The sequence below is a fragment of the Hyphopichia burtonii genome (assembly GCF_001661395.1).
Source record: "Hyphopichia burtonii NRRL Y-1933 unplaced genomic scaffold HYPBUscaffold_4, whole genome shotgun sequence".
Lineage (NCBI taxonomy): Eukaryota > Fungi > Ascomycota > Pichiomycetes > Serinales > Debaryomycetaceae > Hyphopichia > Hyphopichia burtonii.
Genome location: NW_017963731.1, coordinates 919,908 through 944,419, shown reverse-complemented (window position 1 = coordinate 944,419; position 24,512 = coordinate 919,908). Strand labels below are relative to the sequence as shown.

The 24,512-nt window shown below is 35.8% G+C and overlaps 12 protein-coding genes across 12 annotated transcripts; 5 read left to right on the top strand and 7 right to left on the bottom strand.

Annotated features, from left to right (window-relative positions):
* Positions 1-124: 124 nt before the first annotated feature.
* SLR1 (Slr1p) lies at positions 125-1,533 on the bottom strand (the record flags this gene model as incomplete). Its single annotated transcript, XM_020219191.1, has 2 exons — positions 1,315-1,533; positions 125-824 (listed from the first exon to the last, which is right to left on the bottom strand). Exons 1-2 carry the CDS (start codon positions 1,389-1,391, stop codon positions 125-127), a joined length of 777 nt encoding a protein of 258 aa, XP_020076294.1. The 5' UTR covers positions 1,392-1,533.
* Positions 1,534-2,275: 742 nt separating this feature from the next.
* SPT23 (Spt23p) lies at positions 2,276-5,962 on the top strand (the record flags this gene model as incomplete). The annotated part of the gene is made up of 1 exon (XM_020220168.1): positions 2,276-5,962. The coding sequence occupies one exon, from the start codon at positions 2,276-2,278 to the stop codon at positions 5,960-5,962; it is 3,687 nt and encodes a 1,228-aa protein (XP_020076293.1).
* Positions 5,963-6,521: 559 nt separating this feature from the next.
* Positions 6,522-7,316, top strand: HEM4 (uroporphyrinogen-III synthase; the record flags this gene model as incomplete). Its single annotated transcript, XM_020218728.1, has 1 exon — positions 6,522-7,316. One exon carries the CDS (start codon positions 6,522-6,524, stop codon positions 7,314-7,316), a length of 795 nt encoding a protein of 264 aa, XP_020076292.1.
* Positions 7,317-7,382: 66 nt separating this feature from the next.
* Positions 7,383-9,445, bottom strand: HYPBUDRAFT_153102 (uncharacterized protein). Its single transcript, XM_020221370.1, has one exon. It carries the CDS (start codon positions 9,396-9,398, stop codon positions 7,536-7,538), a length of 1,863 nt encoding a protein of 620 aa, XP_020076291.1. The 5' UTR covers positions 9,399-9,445; the 3' UTR covers positions 7,383-7,535.
* Positions 9,446-9,605: 160 nt separating this feature from the next.
* Positions 9,606-10,457, bottom strand: HYPBUDRAFT_6508 (uncharacterized protein; the record flags this gene model as incomplete). Its single annotated transcript, XM_020223582.1, has 1 exon — positions 9,606-10,457. The coding sequence occupies one exon, from the start codon at positions 10,455-10,457 to the stop codon at positions 9,606-9,608; it is 852 nt and encodes a 283-aa protein (XP_020076290.1).
* A 692-nt stretch (positions 10,458-11,149) lies between these two features.
* Positions 11,150-12,311, top strand: DOT5 (thioredoxin peroxidase). The gene is made up of 3 exons (XM_020223056.1): positions 11,150-11,969; positions 12,048-12,108; positions 12,205-12,311. Exons 1-3 carry the CDS (start codon positions 11,385-11,387, stop codon positions 12,246-12,248), a joined length of 690 nt encoding a protein of 229 aa, XP_020076289.1. The 5' UTR covers positions 11,150-11,384; the 3' UTR covers positions 12,249-12,311.
* On the bottom strand, positions 12,001-13,879 carry HYPBUDRAFT_241252 (uncharacterized protein). The gene has a single exon (XM_020223274.1). The coding sequence runs from the start codon at positions 13,845-13,847 to the stop codon at positions 12,375-12,377; it is 1,473 nt and encodes a 490-aa protein (XP_020076288.1). The 5' UTR covers positions 13,848-13,879; the 3' UTR covers positions 12,001-12,374.
* Positions 13,880-14,132: 253 nt separating this feature from the next.
* ATP5 (F1F0 ATP synthase subunit 5) lies at positions 14,133-14,848 on the bottom strand. The gene has a single exon (XM_020221369.1). It carries the CDS (start codon positions 14,819-14,821, stop codon positions 14,204-14,206), a length of 618 nt encoding a protein of 205 aa, XP_020076287.1. The 5' UTR covers positions 14,822-14,848; the 3' UTR covers positions 14,133-14,203.
* A 378-nt stretch (positions 14,849-15,226) lies between these two features.
* HYPBUDRAFT_139876 (mitochondrial 54S ribosomal protein uL2m) lies at positions 15,227-16,451 on the top strand (the record flags this gene model as incomplete). The annotated part of the gene is made up of 1 exon (XM_020219726.1): positions 15,227-16,451. The coding sequence occupies one exon, from the start codon at positions 15,227-15,229 to the stop codon at positions 16,370-16,372; it is 1,146 nt and encodes a 381-aa protein (XP_020076286.1). The 3' UTR covers positions 16,373-16,451.
* HYPBUDRAFT_148971 (uncharacterized protein) lies at positions 16,450-17,160 on the bottom strand (the record flags this gene model as incomplete). The annotated part of the gene is made up of 1 exon (XM_020220167.1): positions 16,450-17,160. The coding sequence occupies one exon, from the start codon at positions 17,158-17,160 to the stop codon at positions 16,450-16,452; it is 711 nt and encodes a 236-aa protein (XP_020076285.1).
* Positions 17,161-17,374: 214 nt separating this feature from the next.
* On the bottom strand, positions 17,375-20,817 carry HYPBUDRAFT_148970 (tRNase Z; the record flags this gene model as incomplete). The annotated part of the gene is made up of 2 exons (XM_020220166.1): positions 17,375-17,956; positions 18,229-20,817. The coding sequence occupies 2 exons, from the start codon at positions 20,815-20,817 to the stop codon at positions 17,375-17,377; spliced, it is 3,171 nt and encodes a 1,056-aa protein (XP_020076284.1).
* A 487-nt stretch (positions 20,818-21,304) lies between these two features.
* On the top strand, positions 21,305-24,506 carry HYPBUDRAFT_209044 (uncharacterized protein). The gene has a single exon (XM_020223055.1). The coding sequence runs from the start codon at positions 21,464-21,466 to the stop codon at positions 24,419-24,421; it is 2,958 nt and encodes a 985-aa protein (XP_020076283.1). The 5' UTR covers positions 21,305-21,463; the 3' UTR covers positions 24,422-24,506.
* The last annotated feature ends 6 nt before the right edge of the window (positions 24,507-24,512 follow it).

Below are 24,512 nucleotides of genomic sequence, written 5' to 3'. Positions count from 1 at the left end.
ATTAGCGGTAAAAAAAATTTTTTTTTCTTTCAATTGTTACTATTTATATATTGAAGTATACTACAAATTACAGAAACTATACACGAAACTTTTGATTTTGGGAGGGAATTGGAACAAAAGATCATTAATAACGTTCAGGAGATCTTGATCTGTCTCTTCTAACAGGAGATCTTGAAGGAGAACGAGAATAACGGCCTCTAGCGAAGCCATCACCGGCTTCAGGTCTGTCACGATCATCAGCACCATTTGATTCTTCATTGGGACCACGAGAAGAAGAGTCTTCACGAGAATATCTATCATTACCTGCACGATTATCATAGGTAGGTTCTCTTAAATGAGCACCACGACCAGAACGATATTCACGATCGCCTCTGGAGGCATAACCACCACGGCCATAGTCACCTCTTGGAGCGTAACCATAATCGCCCCTAGGGGCATAGCCATAACCACCTCTAGGGGCATAACCACCGTAGCCACCGTAGCCGTAGCCACCTCTTGGAGGAGGGGGACCATAAGAGCCATACCCACCTCTTCTTGGAGGAGGACCGTAACCCCCGTAGCCACCTCTAGGGGCATAACCGTAGCCACCTCTTGGAGCGTAGCCGTAGCCACCACGGCCTCTGAACCCCCCTCTTCTCACCGAGAAGGGATCAGATCTAGCTTGTTGAACAACCAAGCCATCTTTCAAAGCGTAAGGTAACTGTTTACCATCGAGTTCCAAAGCTTTTTCACAATCCTCGGCATTTTTATATTCAACAAACGCGTATTTTTCACCATCATCAGTTCTTGGAGGAGGAATATCTAATCTTACAAGATCACCATACCTGGACAAAATAATAGTTAGTTATGGACATTGGGAATGGAATTTGATTTTTGAATCTTCAACTGAACGGAAACAAATAGGAAAACAAATAGGAAAATAAATAGGAAAACAAATAGGAAAACAAATAGGAAAACAAATAGGAAAACAAATAGGAAAACAAATAGGAAAACAAATAGGAAAATAAATAGGAAAATAAATAGGAAAATAAATAGGAATAGGAGGAGGAATAGGAGGAGGAATAGGAATAGAAGGAGGAATGGGAATAGGAGGAGGAATAGGAATAGGAATGAACAGGAGGAATAATGGAAAAAGAACTCATCTCATACGTTAATCGGAACGGTAAGGTGATCAAGCTAAGATGGGGACCGGTTCAGAGAAGAATAGAGGCAAAGATACGCTGCCCATACCGGGTATGAAACAACAGGCTAGAAGAATCAAATCAAAATCAAGAAGCTAGCACCCGCTCAATTACTTCGGGCGTTCATACGTACTTTTCGAAGTCCGGAGCCAAGTCGGCTGCCTTGGACTCTTTGGAAAAACCAGTGACATACAATGTATTCTTAGGCATGGTCAATGTCAAGGATATGGATAGTGTAAACTGTTTTCGTCGATACTTTCAATTTCAGTGAACAAAAAGTGAAAAAAAACAAAAAAAAAAAAAAGGAAAACCGCACGTGATCAAAAGACAAACACCCGTACCATTACAAAACCTCCGTACCCCAATAATCCACCCATACACCAGGTAGTGCACCCGCCCAACAATAAGAAAACATACAAAAAAAAAGTAAAGGAAAAAAAGAAAGGAAAAAAAGAAAGGAACAAAAAAACCCAACAAAATTAAAGAACAAAAGACAAAGCGAAGGCCTTTCTTTCAGATTCTCGCAGTACCCCAAATTTAATTGTGGACTGCACAGCTCTGGCCAGGTCCAACAAAAAAGCTTGTAGCAAAACGCAAATAAAACTAAAAAAAAACTAATAAAAAAAAAAAAAAAAAAAAAAAAAACTATCATCATCAAAAGAATCTCAACATCACGAGAATCCTATTGAATAATTAATTGATATTGTGATTAGTACACTTGGTGAGTAATTCTTTTGTTTTAGCCATCTGATTCTGATTCTGTTGAGAAAGAATACAATCTCGTTAAGTACAATTTCTTTTCTTTGAGTTCCAAGTGGGTAGAACAATTCTTTGGTATCGACCCACAATCAGTAGCGATCGACAGGATTCTTTCAGAAAGAATAGAGAAATAGTTTCTTTTGAATAGTTTGGCTTTCCATTTCCAGTTTTTTAGTCTGATACAAGGGTGTGTGAGTGATTTTGTTGTGTTTCCTTACATTTTTTTTTTTAACCGCCCGCTGTTATTTTCACCCATTTTAAGTTATCAACACTTGAACTACTTGGTTTTTCTTCCAGTTAATGATCAATAGTTATCTTGGTGAGTAGTTTCAAAGATGTCTTCACTTACAGATGACAATAACTTGTTGGATCATAATTTTTTAACCAATCTTCAAAGCGAGGAAGCCGATCAGGATATTCTTGATGAATTCTTAGACCAAAGAGTTTATGATTCCATAGGTAATAACACCCCAATCCCCAATAGTATACTAAAGAAGGAAGATTCTCAGGACTTGTTTCAAAACTTGTACGATGACAACAATTCCAATAGCTCAAGTCGTCATAACTCAACCATTGACCCTTCGGTTAAATTTAATGAATCGCCTTCCTCGGCAACTCCTTTGAACAATGATTATATGTATGTGGAGCCTCACCAGTACAACTCGTCCAATTTTTCAAATAGCTTGTATGCCAGTCCTTATAATTATCAAAATAAGTTCCACTCTGCTTCCAATAGTCTCCATAACACTCCTCAATTGAATGAGTCGCCTAATAATAATAATCCCTCCTCGAGCACCAATAATAGCAATAACCAACTTTCGGATTATGAAGTGGTACGAGATGAATTATCGAAATTGAAGTTTGGTAATCATAATATGATTTCGTGTCCTCCTTCTCTCGATGTCCCCGATGCTTCCTATTTAGATTTTAGTGCCAATGAAATGGCTAAATTACCTTATAAATTACAATTATCGGAATTACCAAGTTATTCTAGAGTGGAAACCCAAATTAAATTAAAATTTCAAATCAGCCCTCCTCCTCCTCAAATCTTATTACATATTCCTCAAGATCTTATTTCCAAAAATAAGTTTTGTCTTAATGAATCTATTAATGGTTTATCGGATAAATTAAAGGAAAACTTGTTATATCTTGATACTTATGTTCTAACTTCAAATTATACAAAATCTTGTAACATTTGTCCAAGATGTATTAAAAGAGAACAAAAAAGAGCTTCCAGAAGAAAATCGGGTAATGATAGTGAAACGAACAATTCAAATAATACCGCTTTAAACACCGAATATAATACCCCTAATCCAAATAGTGGTAATTCCCCCAATCATAATAACGGTGGTGTGGTTAAAAATAATCCTAATTCTTGGGCTGATGAATCAATGATGAAAAAGGCAATCATCTTTAATTGTAAAGAAATTGTTTCTTTCCCCCCTCCTAATGGTCTCAATAATGATTTAAGTAAATCTTTGGAATTATCCGCTAGAATCATTTGTTATTGTAGACATCATAAAGAATCGGAAGGTTTTAAATTATTGTTTGTCATTAAAAATTCCTCTAATCAAGTTGTGGCTAAACAAATTTCAAGTCCAATAATGATTATGGATAGAAAGAAAAACACTTCTTCTACTAAAGATAATGAAATTTCTTTTACAAATAAGTCCAATAATTCAAATCCTAATAATAATATCCAATCCGATACAAATGTCAATAATATTCATCCATTGTCTCCTAACTCTATTGATGAATCTGCATCCGAAGTCTTGACTAATACCGATAATGATCAAAGAGGTTTGAAACGTAAAAAATTATCAATCGATGATTCCTATAATAATTCATCAAATCCAATGTTCAATGGTAGTGTCAATGGATTTTCTCCAACAAGTAATAGCGATACAAATACTTCCACCACTAACATTATGTTCAAACCAAATCAACTCAATCAACCACAACCTTCAGGTATTCATGCTCCTCCTCACCCTCAATTCAGTTTACCTTTATTAAATCAACCATTAGCTAATACAAACCCTACCAGTAATAATGGCACCACTCAAAACTTACCTTCAATTCAAAGAATCATTCCTGCTCAAGGTCCAATAAGAGGTGGGATCGAAGTTACTTTACTAGGGTTCAATTTCCGCCCAGGTTTAGCAGTAAAATTCGGCTCAAATAATGCGTTGGCCACTCATTGCTGGTCTGAAACGACTATTGTCACTTATTTACCTCCCGCTAGTCAACCAGGTCAGGTTCTTGTAAGTTTTGAAAACCATGAGAATATGATGTTGGGTGGCGCCCAACAACAACAAGTCTTCACCTATACCGATGACACCGATCGCCAACTCATTGAGTTGGCACTTCAAATTGTCGGGTTGAAAATGAATGGTAAACTTGAAGATGCTAAGAATATCGCTAAGAGAATTGTTGGTTCTGATAACAATAATAGCAATAATAATGGTAATGCTAATTCGACTACTAGCCCATCTTCAACTAATCAAGTAAGCATGAATAAAGAAAATATGGAATGGTATGATAGTGCCCATAAAGCTGTTGAAAGACTTACCAAATCTAACTTATCAACCGAAGATGTTTTGATCAATTTCCTTTCATTGGTTGATTTACCAAATTGTCCAATTATAATTCCAAACTGGCAACTATGCAATAATGAAGGTCAATCTTTATTACATTTAGCCACTTTGAAGAATTATAATCAATTGATAAGATTCTTGATTACTCATGGTTGTAAAATCGATTTGAAAGATAATCAAGGTTTAACTCCATTATTTTTAGCATCAATGTGTGGACATCGTGACTTGATCAATATTTTCCTTGATTGTAAATCAAACTGGAACTTGAAACTTTCAAATGATAAATTCTTGAAAGATTATTGTGATTTGAATGTTCTTGATATTTTTAATAATTTAGAAGAATGTGAAATTGATAGCGATGATTTTACTACCAATGTTTTATCTCACTTTAAGAATTCCCATAATCATGAAAATAATGGTGAAAAAATTGAAGAAAATGATCAATTAAGTAAATCTATAAGTTTGGATTCACTTAATTCAATGTTTGCCATGAATTATGGTCGTCATATATCTAAAATGGTTATTGAGGATTCAGTAAATGAATCGACTGGTAATAAATTAGAAAGTGGTGACAGGCATATTGTTAGAAAAGAATTTAAACCAACTTCTAGTGGTTATACCGATGAAAATTATTCTTCTGATTTTGCTGATTCAGAATATGATTCTAATGAAGATTTGGAATATTCAAATGACTTTGCTAATGAAGATGATTATGAAGATGATTATGAAGATTATGAATACTCTGATTATGAAAGCTCCGATGTTGAATCTTCAATTGAAGATTTAAACCCAATGCGTAACTCTGCCATTGCTAGTGCAGATACCACCATTGAAGATGCACCACTGAGCTCAAATTCTACCATTGTACCATTAAATGACAATAGCATGGCTGATGAAGAAGATGATCACTCTGTATCATCAAGTAATGGATTATGGCAAAAAGTTAAGAATGTTTTCAATAATGATCAAGACAACGAATTACCTTCTTACGATGACTTATTCCCTTTTGGACCTTCATCATTCCATTCTTCTAAACCTAAGACTCAAGCTGAACGTAATCTCAACCTTTCTGTTGAAGGTTCATCGGAAGAACTTAGAACTTCAGCATCTCAAGAGGAAGAAGTTGCTTCAGATTCTTCTGAAGATATGGTTGTTTCTTATATCAATCGTCCACGTAAAACCGTGGAAAATGATAAAATGTTATTATTCTTCTGGTTCCCCATCTTAATCACTATTCTTGGATTATTCTTATATGTTTCAATAATGGGTTATCGTGTTGAATCAATTGAAAATTTCAAAACTTTTATGAGAAACTGTTTTGGTAATTTAATGATTGGTAATGAAAGACTCGGGCGTGTATTCAAGAATTCTAACGAACGTGTATTACATGCAACAAGAAGAATTTTGAATGAAGAAGTGGCTAATTAGTGATGCTTTTTAATCGGCTACCCTAGACTTATGCTTTTATTTTAATTTATTTTCAATTTTTTTGTTCTATTATGTTTTTTTTTTTTGTTTTCAGTTATATATCGTGGACTTTTTATTTCTATTTGGTTTCCGTTTGTGTTTTGTTTCCCTTTATGAGTACTGGTTATACTACTCTGCTTTCGTCTGTTTCCTTTTCTATTCTTTGGTGTGTTCTTTCATCATGTGTTCTTATTACGTCTCTCGTTCTAGCTGTTACTACGCAGCACCCCTTAATTCAATATATATATCTTTTTTAGGCACGAGATATTTTCAAGTCTGAAAGTGACTTTCGATATCTGTAAAATAGCCCAAGGCCGATTTAACAGCATGATCAACTTTAAGACGTAATCAAACGAAAAAACCGAAAAAAAAAAAAAGTTCATGATTTTTCTCATTGCAAATTTTCTGATCTTGCATTTTTCATTTTTGTTTGAAGACAATTCTGAGCTTTCCTCGACCAGCCTATCACGATCAATAGTGTTGCACCGATTGCTATCCAGTCTTTTCATATAAGTCGACAATGGTTAACAGCATTCTTTTATTGAAAAACAAGACCACGCCACGGGATCCTTACCAGGAAGTATTTTCATCCAAAAGCATAACCCCACAATTCTTGCCCTTACTTGAGCACTCACCAGTAGACAAAGAAGGGTTGCGGGAGTATTTAATCAGTGATGAATTCTTGAACCAGACGAACACATTCATAGTCACGAGTCAAAGGGCGGTAGAAGTGTTTAATGAATGTATACAAGATTGTGATGAAGAAGTCTCGAAGTCAATCTGGAAAAAAGTTGGGTATACTGTTGGACCGGCCACTTCCAAGATCTTGATGGAAAGTGGGTTTAAAAACATTCGAGGTGGTCATGATGCTGGAAATGGGGCCATCTTATCTGATATAATTATAGACGATTACCAGGAAAATGGGATTGATAAAGAAGCGGAGCATCCTATAATGTTTTTCACAGGAGAGATTAGAAGAGATATAATACCAAAGAAATTATTGTCTGCTGGGATCAAGTTTAAAGAAAAAGTTGTTTACAGAACAGCATCTAGGGATGATATTATTGACAATTTCGACCAATTGAAGCATATGCAACAAGATCCACACCATTGGATTGTGTTTTTCAGTCCTCAAGGTACAGAAGTTATTATTGATCATATTTTGGCAAACGGTGGAAGTCAGAGCTTCAACATTGCTTCAATTGGACCTACTACAAAAGAGTATTTGGAAAATAAAGGCATTACACCTAAGGTTGTTGCTGAAAAGCCAGAGGCAAATTCCTTATTAGAGGCTATTACACAGCATGAATTCTAAATTTACTTATTTTATTTATTTTATTTATTTAGCTTATAGATATCACTATTTTCGTACTTGTTGTAGGCCACTTTCATTTTTATTGCCTTGCAAGAGGAATCGTTTGAAAAGACGACGAACAAGCGTATATTAGAATTGAAAGTTAGATATTAATTAAAAAGGTTTAGCCAAAGGCAGAAAATTTCATTGTTCAAATTAATAGAATTAAACCAGGAACAACTATAGTACAGAAGCAGACATGGTAAACTGGTTATACGAAGTAGGTATATTTGGGAGGTGGCTTAATCTGGTTGCAAACCCACTCGTTCCATTCTTATTTGCATTTCTCAAATTATTCTCCATCAATGTCAATATGATCACGTTCAACACTAAAGTATCCAAGTCAATTGAGAAAGTGCTACTTTCGTTATGATTTGATTCAGTGAAAGTATTTATATCCTGATATATCTCAATTTTACCGTTCTCGGCGTACTTCTTTGGTAAGAAAGATTGATTGGTATATGATTGAGCATCTTTGAAGCTAGCGAAAGGTGGGGAATCATTAGGAATATACGACCTGCTACTAATGGAGTCTATTCCGTAGCAAAAAGTACCACAGTCTTCTAATAAAGGACAGGAGGGATCTGGATATGGATTAGTAAAAGTTGAAAAATCAGATAGGTCGCCACTAGGATCATTAGATGCGTTGGTAGCTGGTGGAGGAGATGAAGAGTTTGTCGATAAATTATTATGGCCACTCTTTGCTGAAACCTCGATGGTGCTATTTTTTCGGGAACCATTTACATCGTCATTAGAACTTCTTCGTCTTAACAAGGATGAAATCTCGAGTCCTGGGGATTTGTTTATCATCTTGTCAACTAAAGAGGGACTGTTTTGATCGATAATAAACAATTTCATATTCGGATTATAACTAAATATAAATCCGGCTGCTAAAGATGTACCGACTATTCTAAATCTAGTATTTTTATATTCAAAATCACAGAATGGTTTAGTATTATGTTGAAATAATATGATCTTGAATTCTTCTCCATGCAACGGAGTAAAATTGAAGATATATCGTTTCACCAATTGAAAATGCTTCAAATGTACCGTGCAAAAACTATAAGATTCGTATTCATCATCGTGATCTTGATTTTCTTGTAGCACTGGTTTTAATGGAACTTCTCTAAATCTTTTGAATATCATATATGGTACGTGTTTACGAAAGGACGACATATAGGGAGTTTGGATCTTAAATACTGGCAATGCCTCTCCTTTGACTTTATACTCTAGTGGGATTATGTGAGACCTATTGTCGATTATATTATCGCCGATAGAATCATGAGTATTTAAAAGTAAACTATCGTTTTCAATATTTGAAAGTCTTTTGATATTGTTTTCTTCATCGTACACTATGACTGAATTATTTCTAGATTTCTTTCTTGACTTTAGCTCCTTGAATTTCTTGAAAGATTCTTGATTCATAAAGATTAAATAATTATTTTTGATGAACTCGTTCACTACTATGATTTCTCTCTTCAATGTGAAGCTGGAAGCTGGTTTATTAAAAACTTTTGTCCGTAATGGCGATGGTAATGATATTCCTAAAGGTAACTCGCTATTCAATCGATTATATCTTGTCTCAAAATTCCCACCAATAGAATCATTATAGATGGTAGATTCATCGTCATCATCAAACTCCTCACTTATATGGTTCGGCTCCATTGTCCCATTATTTCCTGATGTGCTCTCTTCTTCCATTCGATATCGTCTCATTAGAAAGGGGAGATAATGAGTGAAATTTTCTTCAAAAGTATCTTGAAGAATCAACCTCTGTCTTTTATCAACTAATAAAGTTTCTGCATCCGATAATGCAATTGACTCATTATCCTGAGCAGAAGTGTTTGGGGATAAGCCTTCGTCAGTAGCAATCAACGAAGTTCTAGTTGTATTATCCCTATTGCCATGAGCAGAATGGATTAATTCAAACGAGAAATCATTTGGTAAGCTAAGTCTTCTACTATTCAACTGTGGCCTGCCACCAGTATTGCAATCATCACTTGAATGAGACCTAGACTTGGATTTGCGTAGTAATTTCTTCATGGCACAAAGCTCAACGATAAGGTAGGGTTTACAATCTAGGATCAACAATAAGGAGTAAGCCAAAAAGAAAAAAAAAAAAAAGTAAATTGAATGAAAATGGAGGTAAAGCCGCATTATTACAACAAAAATACGAATAATAAGATCAGGATATGAATACTCTAGACAATCTAGACAAAATTAACAAAAAGCGTGAGGTAGAACCCAAGATCAGAAGGAAGTGACCAATTTCACGATCCGATTTGAGTTCGACGACAATCCCAGGTCAATTGCTTTGAAACTTTCATTGAAATATATCGATTCTTCATTGGAGTAATCCGAGATGACAAGATGCATTTTCATATTTGATTTATATCTCGGGTAGCAGATATTTGATTTGATCCAATTCGAGTTGACAAGTTGGCCAGACGGAGGAGTAACCGACTCGATCTTCATCAACCTACCGTGCACATCGCGGACTACTTTCACGAATTTGAATTTTTTGATTTTGAATGCATCACATAGTTTCGTATATATATTTGATGATTTTGGTAGATTGAAGATTATATTTTTATGATTTCTAACCACATTTTTGGATATTTCGTGGTGATGAGTGGAGTTTTCAACTTTATAGGTGAAGGACAGTTTATTTTTGAGATGACAACATAGATCATTAATTGAAGAATGAATATAGAACCGGGCATTCAACGAAAAGGAAAATGGTCTTCCCTTTGGTACGGGTGGTAAGACGGAGCTTAGCGACTTTGATGGAGCCGGGCAGTTAGCATCGAATGGATTTGCAATCGATCTGGGAATGCTTTTCTTGACTTTCTGGTCGGTGATGTAGTGTCTCATCAGAAGTAATGAGTTCACCAAATCCAAAGACTCTCTTGAGTCAACGCTGGCCTTGAACCCGCAGTGGACCGCTGGGGGGAATGGAGTACTAGATCCTAGAGGTGATCCCAAGGGAGATTCTAACTCATAGTCAATTATGGCCAAACTGTCAGCTCGGTTTCCTGCCAAGTAAGTATAGGAGTTTAACAACTCAGTTGTTGATAGCATAGAGGAGAGCGAGCTAGACATCACACTTGATTCGGAGGCGTGATTCTAGCTGGGTGGGAACAATTGTTCAATATTTATACCGATGTGAAATCACGCTAATGGAATTTTGGCTGTCAATCATGGTGATGTATCACATTTGGGTTGCAACGTCTTAATATACACCTGTCAACCCGCTTTCCTATCTGAATCGACTCTTCAGTGGCTTCAGTTTAGCTGGAATGCCTTTCCACCTCCAAAACTGTAATGGTAGCCGGCTTGTTCGAACCGGCCCATTCACATTAGCTAATGGTTGGTACTTTGGTTTAGCGGGTGTACGGGTGCAAGACTGGATATCAAGACAAGGTTTAGCCAGAGGGATCAAGGCTCTTAGGAAGTAGCGGATTGATCTAGCAGCTGGTGTATCGGCCAAAAGAGCAACCAATGGTCCACACAGCCATTCGTGTTGGGTGTACTGGTGGCTGGAGCAGGTTAGTTCCATTACCAGACCCCAATCTCACCTCCTGTTTGGCCCTGTTGGCCTTAGTTCCCCTACCAAGCATGTTCTTAGTCAGAGTTAGTGCAGGTGCCAGAAGACTCCAATGGCACTTCTGAGCAATTCTTCGGGGTTCTATCTTGTCAATGACTACAGAGCAAGGTGCTTGACCCGTCAGTTGGGCAGCATAGCTCGTGAGTCAAGCTCAAGGGCTAATTCCATAGCACTGACATATCAATCTTCAGTATTGCCCTTGCTAAATAGGTATTGCTCTTCAAGTAAGGTTACTAACATAAGGGCAATATTTCGTCAGTTTACTGCACTTTTTTCGCATTGTTTCCGCATCCTTCGATTTTTTTCGCTTTCATTTGGTATAAAGCCATTGCAACTCCACATCTTTCAATTGAAATTTTGCCGTACTAATACTTTTCTTTAATCAATTGACTTTGAAGTTACGATTCATCTTAGGTACCATAATGGTTGAATTACGTCGTTCAAGTAGAATACAAAATCCTTCTCCACCATCGAGCACCGAGCCAGTTGCCAAAAAGGCTAAAGCTTCCGATGGTCAATCGGTACCAAAGCTGGAAAAGCAATTAGAGGTTGGGGACAGTATTCCTGACTTGGTGTTGAAAAATGAAGATGACGAGGAGGTCCAATTGAGTGAATTGGCTTCCAAAACCACTTATCTTGCTATATTTGCTTATCCAAAAGCTTCAACCCCTGGTTGTACTAGACAAGCTTGTGGATTCAGAGATTCTTACGAAAGTTTGGCTCTGAAGCATGTCACTGTTGTTGGGATCTCTGCAGATTCACCATCAGCCCAGAAAAAGTTTATTACCAAGCAGAATTTGCAGTATTCTTTATTGAGTGACCCTAAAAGAGAGTTTATTGGGTTATTGGGTGCTAAAAAGACTCCTCAAAGTGGTGTCACCAGATCACATTGGGTATTTAAGAATGGTAAGTTGGCTATTAAGAAGGTGGGTATCAGTCCAGAAGCAAGTTTTGGTGAAATTGGTTCTGATGTCGATGGTTTAGAAGAAGCAAAAGAGGAACCCGAGGTCGATGACGAAGTTAAACAAGTTTTGGACGATAAGAATGAAGAGCAAGAAGAAGAATTGGGTCAAGAAGACGACAAGGTTTTCAAAGCTGAAGATGCTGAGGCTGCTGGTGACGAAGCCAAGGATGAAGCATTGAATGGTGAAGAGTTGAAGCAAGAAGTGGATGATTTAAAAGCAAAGCCTGAAGAAGTTGAGAGCAATGAGAAGGATTTGAGAAATGAAGAGCGCGAGGAAGGTGAAGACGTTGATCAAGAAGCAAGTAAGGATGGTGAAGCATAGGTTGCAATATTTATGATTAATGCCGCAAAAAAAAAAAAAAAATTCTACGTAGAATAACGAAAATAAATAACCTATATGATTTTTGATACTTTCATAATACTAATCGTAGCAAACTAACTATAAAGGCTAGCGAGCTAAAAAGGCGATTGAGTGTAATAAGATTGAGACCAAGCTGAACACTTTAGTTGCCCACCACCAATGCTGAACGGTGAAGGAACAATAAGAGAATTCGAATTTCCAGTTGTTCTGTAAGTAGTCAAAATGACCAGTTAAGATCCCGGTTTGACCATTGAAATCACCCATCATTGATTGAACAACAATTTCTCTTACTGATTGACGATTATCATTATTTTTTGTTTTGGATGCTTCCCAAACATCGTTATTAAAATTATACCAATTATCACAGCCAGTATGATCATGACCAGTTAAAATGATTCCTTCTTTATCATCATTTGGGAAGACAATGTTTAGAACTTTTTGACTTGTTTCGTAACTAAGGTGATTTTGACTTCTTAATTTTCCATTTTTATAAGGCTCATTAGTATTATTAAAATAATAAATGTGTTGAGGACCATCAGTACATAAACCTTCTTTTTTATAGAAAGGAATATGAGTTAATAAGATGGTTGAACCTTTAAAATTTGGATTTTCATATTTTTCTAAATTTTCAATAAATGACCAAGTATAATCAACAAATTCTTGCTGTAAAGCAGGTCCCTCCATTGTTAAGGAATCAAGGACAACCAATCTCCATTCTTCTGGAGTACCTTTATTATAGTTAATAACGTAATTATTTTGACCAAATAAATGATGAAATCTTGCCATGTGTTGCCAAGTAGCATCACCACTATAACCAATATCATGATTACCGGTTAAATTAATGAATAAAGGATTTTCAAAATTTGGAAATTTTTCATCTTTATTAAACCAATCATATAAATCATTATAAACTCTTGAATTGAATCTGTGAATTGGATCCATAGCATGTTCATTCTCCATAAAATTAGGCCAATCATAATTTTCATGTTTAGACCAAGTATCAATAACATTTTTCTTATAATCTAAAGGACGGGGGAATAATCTTTCAACAAATCTATAAGTTCTATTATAAAATTCAGAGTCAAAGATCCATTGAGATGAAAATAAATCACCCATAACAGCGACATGACTTGGTTTCAATCTGTTTTGCATGATATTATATATATGGCCCAAGTAATAATCATTACCATAATTATCAAGTCTTTTAATATACTTGGTCAGTTTCCAATTACCATTGATTTGAGGATCACCAAATAATAACATATTAATATCTTTAACTTTTGAATCATAATATGGACTTAAAGGTTCTGATTTATTCAATTGCAAAGATGGAAAATTCAATAATAATTTTTCCAATAGGTAATCTGGGATCAATTCATTATTCAAAATTTCAACATTACTCATCAAATCAATTGATGGTTGTTCATCTTCGAATTTATGCCAGTTACATTGGTCAGGTTTATTCAAAATTTCTGGATAAAAATATATAAATACATTGAGGATCAAGGTGATAACGGTCACTGACCATTTGAACACATTCAATGGTTTCTTATATGACATCCTTAAAGCACTGAACCAGGGTTGAAGGAATTGAAGTGTTCGTTTAGTATTGATGCGCTGTTGGAATATCACGCCTTTTTTTCTTGTTCAATTATTCACTACTTTATTCTACACAATATTGTAACTAATGATAATTCTACAAATTAATAAAGTAATTCTTGTTTATTTTAATTATATACTTTCAATCAAACATATAGACAAATATCGAGATAGGTATATATGAGTGAAAAAAAAAATTGAATTGGAATAGTTTTCGTATTCTTTGATACATCAAGATAGGAACATAAATTTCGTCACGATTCTCTAAAGTGAAATTCTGGTTTTTTGCTTTTCTAATATCTTATCAGTTGAAAAGCTTACAAAGCTTCGTTTAAAGTTTGGTTTAATCTTGAAACTTTAGAGTAGATGGATAAATCAACCGTTTTTTCACCAACATCAACAATTAAACCACCCAAGATATCTGGGTTAACTTCATTGGCAAGTTCTAAAGTTTTACCTTCGCCAACGAATGAAGATTTACCAATGGAAGTTTGTAATTTTTTCAAGATTTTTGAATCCAAAGGTTTAGCAGAAGTAATTTTAGCCTTAACAATACCTTTAGCAGCATCATTTAAAACAGAGTATTTTTCAAAAATACTTTCAAATTCAGTCAATCTATTGTTTTCTGATAAAACTTGTAAGAAATTAACAAGAGTTTTATCTAATCCCAACTTAGAAGCAATAGTATCAATGACAATACTTCTATCTTCTTTAGTTAAAGATGGATTGATTAAAAATTCATTAACTTTACCATCAGTCTTTAATAATTCATTAATCTTGGTTAAACCTTGGAAACTGCTTTCAACTGAGGAATCTTGAACGGATGCTGAGTATAAAGCATTGGCATAAGTACCATCAATACCAAATAATTGAACTGGTGGCTTAATTGACTTGGCTGCTGAAGCCATGGAACGGGTGAATACACGAGCAGACATCATCTTTTGTAATTGATTAATGAATTAATACCTAAGAATGATAATATAAACTCACTTTTATTTAGAAATTGAAAAAAAATCGGCACTGATTCGCATTTCCTTTCTCTTTTTTGTATGGTAAAAGCGTATTCTCATAGTTTTTTTTCCCTTCATTTCTCAATTTTTACTGGACAACACTTTTAATGTTAGGGACTGTTTTTACTGCGAGACTTTCCCTGCTTAAGTATGGGGATGCACGGGTGCATGGCCCCGGCCGCAGTATATCTGAGCACATTACCCTTTTGGGGAGGTGCTGCTTATGTCAGCGAAATCCATTTTCTGAGTTGAATTTTTCAGTAACATTTTTTTTTTTTAACTTTCAATTGATTTTTCAGTTCATTTAAACATACGACTGATTGCCAGAGGATGATATCTATAACCAGAGGTATCAGGGGGTTGCGTGCGGTGGCCCAGCCATGGTCGGTTTTAGTACGTCACCAGAGCAGTGCTGGTGCAGCAGCAGCAGCAGCAGCATCAACTGAACCAATCGTACCAAGCCAACCATTTGAATCATTAGAAGGAAACAGCTTGACTGAATTAGAAAAAAGGGACGAGATTTATAGAAAGCAAAGAAAATTGACTTTACAATCCATCGAACTAAAGTCGTACGCTAACGGACACTTACAACCAGGATCCACACATTTCAAGAAACCAGTTCATCCCCATTTACATAAAGGACAACCAGTGAGAGAATTGACCGCAGCCAAGAAGAAAACCGCCGGTAGAAACAACCAGGGGAAGATCACCGTTCGTGGTAGAGGTGGTGGACATAAACAAAGAGCCAGATTTGTGGACTCTTATCGTTTAAGACCCGGGGTTCAAACAGTCGTTAGAATAGAATATGATCCAAATAGATCGGGACATATCGCATTGTTGAAACACGAGGAATCAGGAGACTTATCGTATATTTTGGCTGCAAACGGGTTAAGAGCTGGAGATGAAGTTGAATCTTTCAGAAGTGGATTACCAGAAGATTTTGTTCAAGAAATGAAACAACTGAATAATGGTGAAATAGATGAAGCTTTATTGAACTCTCGTATTATGAAAAGGGGAAACTGTTTACCTTTGAAAATGTTACCAACCGGTTCTATTATACATAATATAGGTATTCGTCCTGGTGGGAAAGGTCAATTTATTAGATCTGCCGGTGCTTTTGGTAGATTATTAGCTAAATTACCTGATCAAAGAAAAGCCCTCGTCAAGTTATCTTCTGGTGAACAACGTTATGTTCATCTTGAAAGTCATGCCACCTTAGGTACCGTGTCTAATAGCGAACATTCAGCTATCTCCTGGGGTAAAGCTGGTAGAAGTCGTCATAGAGGTTTTAGACCTCAAGTAAGAGGGGTGGCTATGAATGCTCATGATCATCCTCATGGTGGTGGTAGAGGTAAATCCAAGTCGAATAAATTTACTCAATCTATGTGGGGTCTTAAGAAATTCTCTAAAACTAGAACTAAAGCAAATCCAAACAAAATGTTGGTTAGAGGTAAACCAAGAAGAACTGATAATTAATCTTTTTATTTCACAAACATATATATTTATATATATAAACTTTCCTTGTACATATATCTATTTAATCAAATTACAAATTAAATTCGACATATCGACTTGAACGGAGATTCATTTTCGTAAAATATGTTAGCCATCCAACATATAATCATTCGCAAGTATAATACCAAGTATCTTAATGTACCAGTAAAATAAGCTATAATTGTAACAACAGCTAAAATCACAATAATTATTAACAAAATCAAATTACGATGATTGCCTAAATATTCTCTCATTGATTCGGTCAACATATGATTCCAAATAAATTCAATAAAAGTTCCTTCTCTTGAAGCTCCACCACCATTTGTTTCTCCGTTGTGTATTGGTAATAATGGTTGTCTCTCTGGCGAATCGTCTTCTTGGAATGCACACCGGAGCCCGTTCCAAATCCTTCGGAAAATGTTACAATTACCAGTTGGAGACAATGGTATAACAGCATCTTGGGGGGTCTCAACCCTTGGAAATTCGTCAGAGTATGGTATACCAACACTGGCCTCTTCACCCAGCTCTTGGTTGATCTCTTCTGTGCTTGCAATAAGCCCTTGTACACTAGCATTCTTTGTCTCCTCTCTTTCTAATTCACTCTCTTCCAAAGAAGTAGCTGAACCGGGTAAAGGTTCAGCTACGGGTGAGTGTAAACTGGATGCCAATTCGGCAATTTCATCAAGCTGTTCAGATAACGGATCTTCTCGAGGAATCGACGCTTCAGCCCTTTGTCTTCTACGATATCTAGAAGAAAATCTCGATGACATCTTATTTGAACTTGTTGGTCAACTTGATAAACTTCTAATGGCATCAATTTTGTTTATTTGCAGCAAAAAAAAAATAGTTTTTCATTGAGACATATAGAATCCACAAATACATCACTGTCTTCAAGAGTAACTACTGCTTCAGCTAGTTATAACGTTTGTTGAAGTTAGCCAACTACTTACCAAATTTGTTGGTGTTGGTCACCGTTAACGGGTATCAAAATGACCGAACGTCGTCATAATCTAAACTTGATTGTATTTGTTCATTGGGCTCAGTGGAAGTACTATATCTGGAGCATAACTGTTTATAATTGTCCTCTGTGTAGATATATCGAAGAGACTTGAACCAGTTATCTCTCAAGTCTGTTTGATCATGTTGGAATAATTGGAATTCGGTTATCTCAAGCACGAGAATGTCAAGATTAGGTTCACGAAATACTGGGAATTTTCGTATAAAGGAATCTCTGCTTTTGATTTCTGAAAACTTATGAAACTCATGAGCCTTGGTGAATTTCAAGTTGGCTCTCTTGATCAAAATTACTGACAGAAGAGTCTTGGACGTAATTCTTTGGTTATACCTACGCTCGAACTCGTCAATTGTTGGATAAAATGGAAAGATAGCAAGCATTTCGTGTGAAAAATCCCCAATAACCGAGATAAGATCTCCCTGAGGTGTGTTATGCTTCAATTCAGTTATCCTAGCAATTGGTGTTCGACTGACATTTTTATATCGGGGTGGGTCATAATGTATGAAGTTCTTCTTCACTAGATCATTGTAGTATGTTGTTTCTGGCTTCACCTGTTCAAGTATGAGATTGAGAATCCATTCTTCTTGTACCACCAATGGAGGTCTGACCAGCTTTTCCATCAATAACCAGGCGTATCAAAAAGAATAACTTATGATGCTAAGATGGATTTGATTTTTGGAAGAAAAATCACCATCGCGTTCGCAAATTTGAAGAATTACAGACTCTATCTAATCAACTTGAATAAATTAATTTGTATTATTTATGTACAAGGTTACATTATGCTAATTATGACAAGATGTTAGTCTTCTTCGTCACTACTTACTCGTCTTTTCTTATTTCTTAAAAGCCTCTCGAGCTTTTTCTTCTCGGATACTTCTACCATTCTTTTCATTGACTTTTCAGCTTTAACAAGTGACTGTTCAGATTGATCAAATATTTTTTCAATTAAGTCATGTTTCTGCATTTGTTCATTTAATTCGTTATATCTTATAGTCATCATATCGAAACCGAAGCAAATATCTATGTCTTGTAAAGAATTGATGATAGGAATGTAACTTTTATAGCCAAATATATTATAAGTTAATCCTGAATTTCTTAAATAAATCCCCATTTCCTCAGCTCTTTGATCAAGCTTATCTAAATTTTGGAATAAGTTGGGGCTCTTAGAGTATCTTGAGCTAAAATGAGTAAGGATAACTTTGGGGCAGTTCATTAATTGTGACATTCTAACAGCTTCTATCATTGAGGAATGCTTTCTTGAAATAGCCTCTTCAATTAAGTCATCACCTAATGAACATTCATGAATTAGTAAATCACTATTATATCCAATTTCAACAAACTTAACATTTGGTCTTGTATCACCGGAATAAGATATTTTGAAAGTCTCATAGCCATCAAGATCAAATGTCATACTGATAGAATAGGCCCAGAAACAATGGACCGCTTTGCATGTATTGACTGATTTGAGACCCAAGTTACGGTAGAGATCTTCAATATTCTTAGTATCTCTGGGAAGTAAAGGATCCCTCAGAACACAACTGTTTTCATTACAGTCATATTCGTGTTCAAATTTTTCAAGACTCATTTGACTTAATTGACCAATTCTATCCTGCTCTTTCAAAAAATCTTGACAACTTATATATATGACTCGATTAATATCAATCTCACTATTAGCCTCAGCTTCAATTTCATACCATTCATTCACAAAGTTATTATATTGCCATGGAGTCACTAAATAAAGCTTTTTATCATCATTCTTATGAAACTTGAACCATTGATTAATGACAGATATAAGACCCAAGTGGTGATCAGCATGTAAATGACTAAGGTGTATAAAGCATAATTCATCAAATATTTGAATAAGTTGTTCACGATTATTATGCCCGTAATTTCTTAAAATTGAGGCTAGAGTGTTTTCACCTCCATCCAATAAAATAGATCTGAACTTTATACTACCATTTTCTTTATATGGTACTCTAACTAATGATGAAACAACATTACGCTGGAGTGATGGGATGGCCGATCCGGTTCCTAGAGTAACTATTTGAACGTGGTCCTTCATGGTTTTGGCACTTGGACTTGGTGCTAAAGAAAGTGGAGGAGAATAAATGATATCTTCTTTAGTACTTGAATCTCCCAATCCAGCAGGTATTACTACGGAATCAAAATATGTGGACCAGTTATTGCGGTTAACGTAACTATCCTCATAAGTGATTCCTTCGGTATCAATATCAAACTTTTGTGTCGAATGTAATTTAAAAATTGACTTGTTTTCATGTTCCAATGGTTGATATTCATCGGTATGGGGAAGATTGAATTGGTTATTTTGAATGCTTTTCAACATTAAAGTGTTCAATGCAAAGGTATGGAATGATAAAGTATTATCAGAAAGTGTTCTATGGCTTAGCACGTGAAAACAATCTGCTGGAAATTTACTAATAAATTTGGAATATTCGTTCAAGTCCAAATCGATATCATCACCAATAAAGTGATACACGAGACCTATTTCTTCTTCTCCTAGTTCTTCTGATTTTTGGAAAAAGCTTTCGTTGTTGACTGTATTTTGATAGTATGAGCGATCAGGGATGTCTATGATTAAAAGTTTCTTGAATGCTTTTGAAGGCCCAATTACTTGTTCTGGTTGAATAAGGGTACCCTCTGTGTTGTATACTGGATTTCCTATGGATAATTCACGGTATTTGGCACCACGTTCAATTTTTAGATTTTTTGCAGCAACTGCATCGAAACGACCCCTAATTGGAAGAGGCCTTATCAAATAGCTGACTGATGGTTGGCTCTGAACATCATCCAACTCCGCGAGTTTCGGAAGCTTTACATGGGTGTGTATATCTCCTTCAGAAGGATCTGATTTATAAGATTCTGGGTCCATGCTGTTCACTTTACTTGTATCGAGAGGAAACATAGATGATGTAAGTTTTCTCAATGGACGTAATAAAGAGGCAACTTTGTTTTCATCAAGTTCTTGAGCTTGAATCGATGACTGAATTTGAATTGGCTTCACGCTGAACGATTTACAATCAATTAATTTATCGCCATCCGTATTGAAAATACCAATTTGTGCACCTTTTCTAAACACGAAATATCTCCAAGTTGCAACCACGAAAGACATTATTTTGGAGGACGATGTGAATAAATCAATACCTTTTTTGGTTGCATCTGTAATAGTTAAAAAAAGACCTGGTAGCCCGCCTATTTCCGACCATGATTTTATTGTCCCGGTTAAAAACAACCCTTCCATCTTCAGAAGTCTGAGTTTATTTTGATTAATGATTCTTTGAGTACCTTCGGGCACTTTCCCAAAAAAGTACCTGTACCCATCCCGATTCTGAAACATCACCAAAGGATGGCTGGTGTCGCTGTTTTTATGACAAACGGTGACTACACTGAACATGCTGGAGTGATTCAATTGTTCACTTTTCACTTCAATTTCTCGCCTTATAAAATCTCTTATTGATTTGGACTCTTCTGTCTTTTTCGCCGCTTTTAGACGTTGAAACTTTCTTGTCGAATTCTTACCGCCTAAATACTTGGAATTGGTGCTGTAGGATGATCTGGTTAAAGCAACAGCTGGTTTAGTAAATGCTTTTGATGCGACAGAGGTCGAACTCTTATTTATACTTCTTAGAGCAAACACTTTGGAAACAATCTTCTTTGCTTTCTTATTGCTCAGTATTATCTAAATCGCCCTAACAACTTGAAATCTTCTTCAATAATCCATGGCCCGATTAGCTATATTGTCTTTCAATAATTTTTCTACTTTGAATGGATGTTTGACCAATTTTAATGAGATGGCGGTGTATGGATGTTTTTTTTCCACACGATAAATGTCGCCCTCCCCCCATGTCGCCAAATCACCGTTAGACAAACTTTTGATCAGTTTTTACCCCAGGGTTTATCGTAAATTGTCACTTGAAAAGCTTAAAACTCCTTACTTTACAGTACTTATAATTACATTCTAATTGAAATTACACTAGACGTATTTAAACCCAGCTGCTTTTCACGCTACGGAGCTTTTGAAGGATAATCAGAGCTAAAGAATGACGGAGCTATTACCGACTGTAGGTCGGTCCTCGGTTAATATAAGTCACTCTGATATTATAGAAGCTCTTTTCAAGAACAATCTGCACTTAACACCAGAGCAGGCTCCAATTAATGAGGAGCCCAACATACAGGAGAGTAAGCTCAAATATATGATTTACAATGGGGCTAGGATGCTTCCAATATTTAATCGGTTCTTGCCAGTTGCAGATGAAAAGAAGATCTTGATAGATTCTTTAGTATCACAACAAAGTTCTGCAACCACGTATAGGAAATGGTATGATGCTTCTTTACAGCTCGACGAAGTTTTGGGCAATAACTCCTGGAAGCTCAATCCTCAATCCAATATGTATGATTACGACTTGATTTTCAGAAACTTGAAAGAAATGCAAAATGCACGATTGTCAAAAGATTACAAGTTGCTTCTTTATTTGATAAGGACAAAATGGATAAGAAACTTGGGTAATATGGGAAATATTGACTTGTATAGACACTCGCATGTTGGAACCAAGAAGCTTATAGAAGAATACGTTAATGAATGTCAACTTTCTTTGGATTACCTTATATATGACCACGATGTTAATTTGGATGATCGCTATTTATTGGGAATGCTTATACAGACAAGAAAGAATGTCGGTAGAACAGCTTTGGTTTTATCGGGAGGAAGTACATTTGGTGTTTTCCATATCGGTGTGCTTATCACATTGTTGGAAGCTAATTTATTACCAAGAATTGTTAGTGGATCATCAGCTGGATCTATTATTGCTAGTATCTTGTGCTGCCATACTAATGAAGAGACCGTACTACTTCTTAATACCATCACTGAGCGCAAGTTCAATATCTTTGGTGAGCATATAGACCACACGATGAAAAAGAGTAAATTCAAAAACTTGTTAAACAGTTTTGGTCATTTACTCAAATATGGTACATTATTTGATATTGATGGCTTACAGGAAACTATGGTTGATTTTGTTGGAGATTTGACTTTCAGGGAAGCATATAATAGAACCGGTAAAATCCTTAATATTACGGTCTCCCCTGCATCTGCTCATGAGCAGACAAGGTTATTGAACTATCTAACTGCTCCGAATTGTTTAATTTGGTCAGCCGTTTGTGCTTCTTGTTCTTTGCCGGGATTTTTCCCATCGACTTCTATCTACGAAAAGAATCCAAGAACAAATGAAATACATGAATGGAATAACGATGTCACGATGAAGTACGTTGATGGATCCGTTGATAATGACCTACCCATCACACGATTACTGGAAATGTTTAATGTTGACCATATAATAGCTGTTCAGGTAAATCCTCATGTCATTCCGATGTTGAAGGTTTCTATCAGTAGCCTTGGTGGAGAAATAGAAAATGAACTTAATGCTAGAATAAGAGATTTGATGAATAACTGCTATGACTTTATCACGTCTGAAATCGTCCACTACCTTCAAATATTGAGTGAAATGAACATATATAAAAACCTTTGTGGTAAACTTATCACATTACTTTCGCAAGATTATTCAGGTGATGTGACTATCTTACCTGACCTAACTCCAGTAGATTTTACAAAAATTTTTGAAAACCCTACCCCTGAATTCATTCTCGATTTTATTATTAGGGGTGCAAGAGCTTCTTGGCCAAAAGTTACTGTGATTCGTAATCATTGTGGGGTTGAGTTTGCGTTAGATAAAGCCATCAGTTTGCTTCGTGGACGTTTGATATCTTCGGCAAATAACTTAATTGGTTATCATTCTCAAGCACCGGACAAGTCACTTTCTATGAAAAATACTAATTCAAGCAATTCATATTATACCTTGGTGAATTCACCAGTTTTAAACGATGACCCTAAGCATAGCGACTCCCTTTTTGAAAAGTCCAATGAACAACCAGGAATCAAGAGACACAATTCAACATCCAATACAAGGGCCTCAGATCCTGAAAAACTTCCTATTAAGAGTAAGAGAAATTCAATTGGTCCTCAAAATCCTGCAGCAGATAGAAAAAAAAGCAAGGGTCAATCGTTTACATCCTTGGTATCATTAACCAATTCGAATAATGGTAACCCTTCCCGTGGTGGTTTCGATAAAGAGCGTCCAGATCTTTTCGTAAGATTCTCAGAGCAGTTCGATCAATCACAACTTAATCAATCTGATTTGAAAAGGACAGCTTCTGCCCGTAAACATCGTATTCATTTCGAAGATCAAAATATTAGGAAGGCGAAAAGTTCTTCGAACTTCCATAAAGAACCTAAATTTGATGACCCGGCTACAACGAAAAGTAAAGGGAAGCTTAAGTACCAGACAGAAAGGATCCCCTACTATAAAGGTAACCCATACTCTGAAAATGTTAATAAATCAAAGAAACCCAGTTTTGATGGTGAAATGCAATATGCAGAAAAAGCCATCACGACCCCAGATGGGTCTGAGAAAGCCAACTTACCGAAGCGGTCAAATAACAGCTCTTTAAGGAATTCCTTCATTGGTCTCAATAGACTTAAGGATCATAAATCTTCTACATCAAGCTCCATGAGTAACTCTAGGACAAGCTCAAATAGTAATTCCTATTTTAACTTGAAAGATCACCCCGATGTCCTTAAAAGTTTGAATTCTCCCGATATCAGACGTAAACTAACCCGTCTGTTAAAAGGGATTAAAACAAGTCTCAAAAGTAGAACTTCGAGTGAAGAAGATTTCGGTGAGCTGAATATGTTTGAACCTATCCATGTTGACAATGCGAGTGACTTAACTGATAAAAACTCTAGCGAAGAAAGTGAACAACACGTTGATTCTCGGAGCTACGAAGAGGGTGATGAGGATGATTTGACAGTTGTTCCGGAAAGAGCAGGATCTTCTTCTAGAGCATATTCTCCTGGTCTAACAAGCGGTGCCAAAAAGACTAATGAGAAATCCAAAATTGGTCTAGACAATTCTCCCGATATTGATGCTTTTTACGAATGTGATTAACTTCTACTTTAATAATGTCAATTTAATTTACTTCTTCTTAATAGTTTTGTATCTTTTTCTTTGATTCAATTCTCGAAACTTACATCCAATA

Coding starts and splice junctions, on each gene's coding strand:
- HYPBUDRAFT_153102 (XM_020221370.1), bottom strand. CDS start 9,398: ATGAAGAAATTACTACGCAAATCCAAGTCTAGGTCTCATTCAAGTGAT.
- DOT5 (XM_020223056.1), top strand. CDS start 11,385: ATGGTTGAATTACGTCGTTCAAGTAGAATACAAAATCCTTCTCCACCA. Junction 11,970..12,047: donor AAGCAAAAGAGGAACCCGAG/GTCGATGACGAA, acceptor GAAGACGACAAG/GTTTTCAAAGCTGAAGATGC. Junction 12,109..12,204: donor CAAGGATGAAGCATTGAATG/GTGAAGAGTTGA, acceptor AGCGCGAGGAAG/GTGAAGACGTTGATCAAGAA.
- HYPBUDRAFT_241252 (XM_020223274.1), bottom strand. CDS start 13,847: ATGTCATATAAGAAACCATTGAATGTGTTCAAATGGTCAGTGACCGTT.
- ATP5 (XM_020221369.1), bottom strand. CDS start 14,821: ATGTCTGCTCGTGTATTCACCCGTTCCATGGCTTCAGCAGCCAAGTCA.
- HYPBUDRAFT_209044 (XM_020223055.1), top strand. CDS start 21,464: ATGACGGAGCTATTACCGACTGTAGGTCGGTCCTCGGTTAATATAAGT.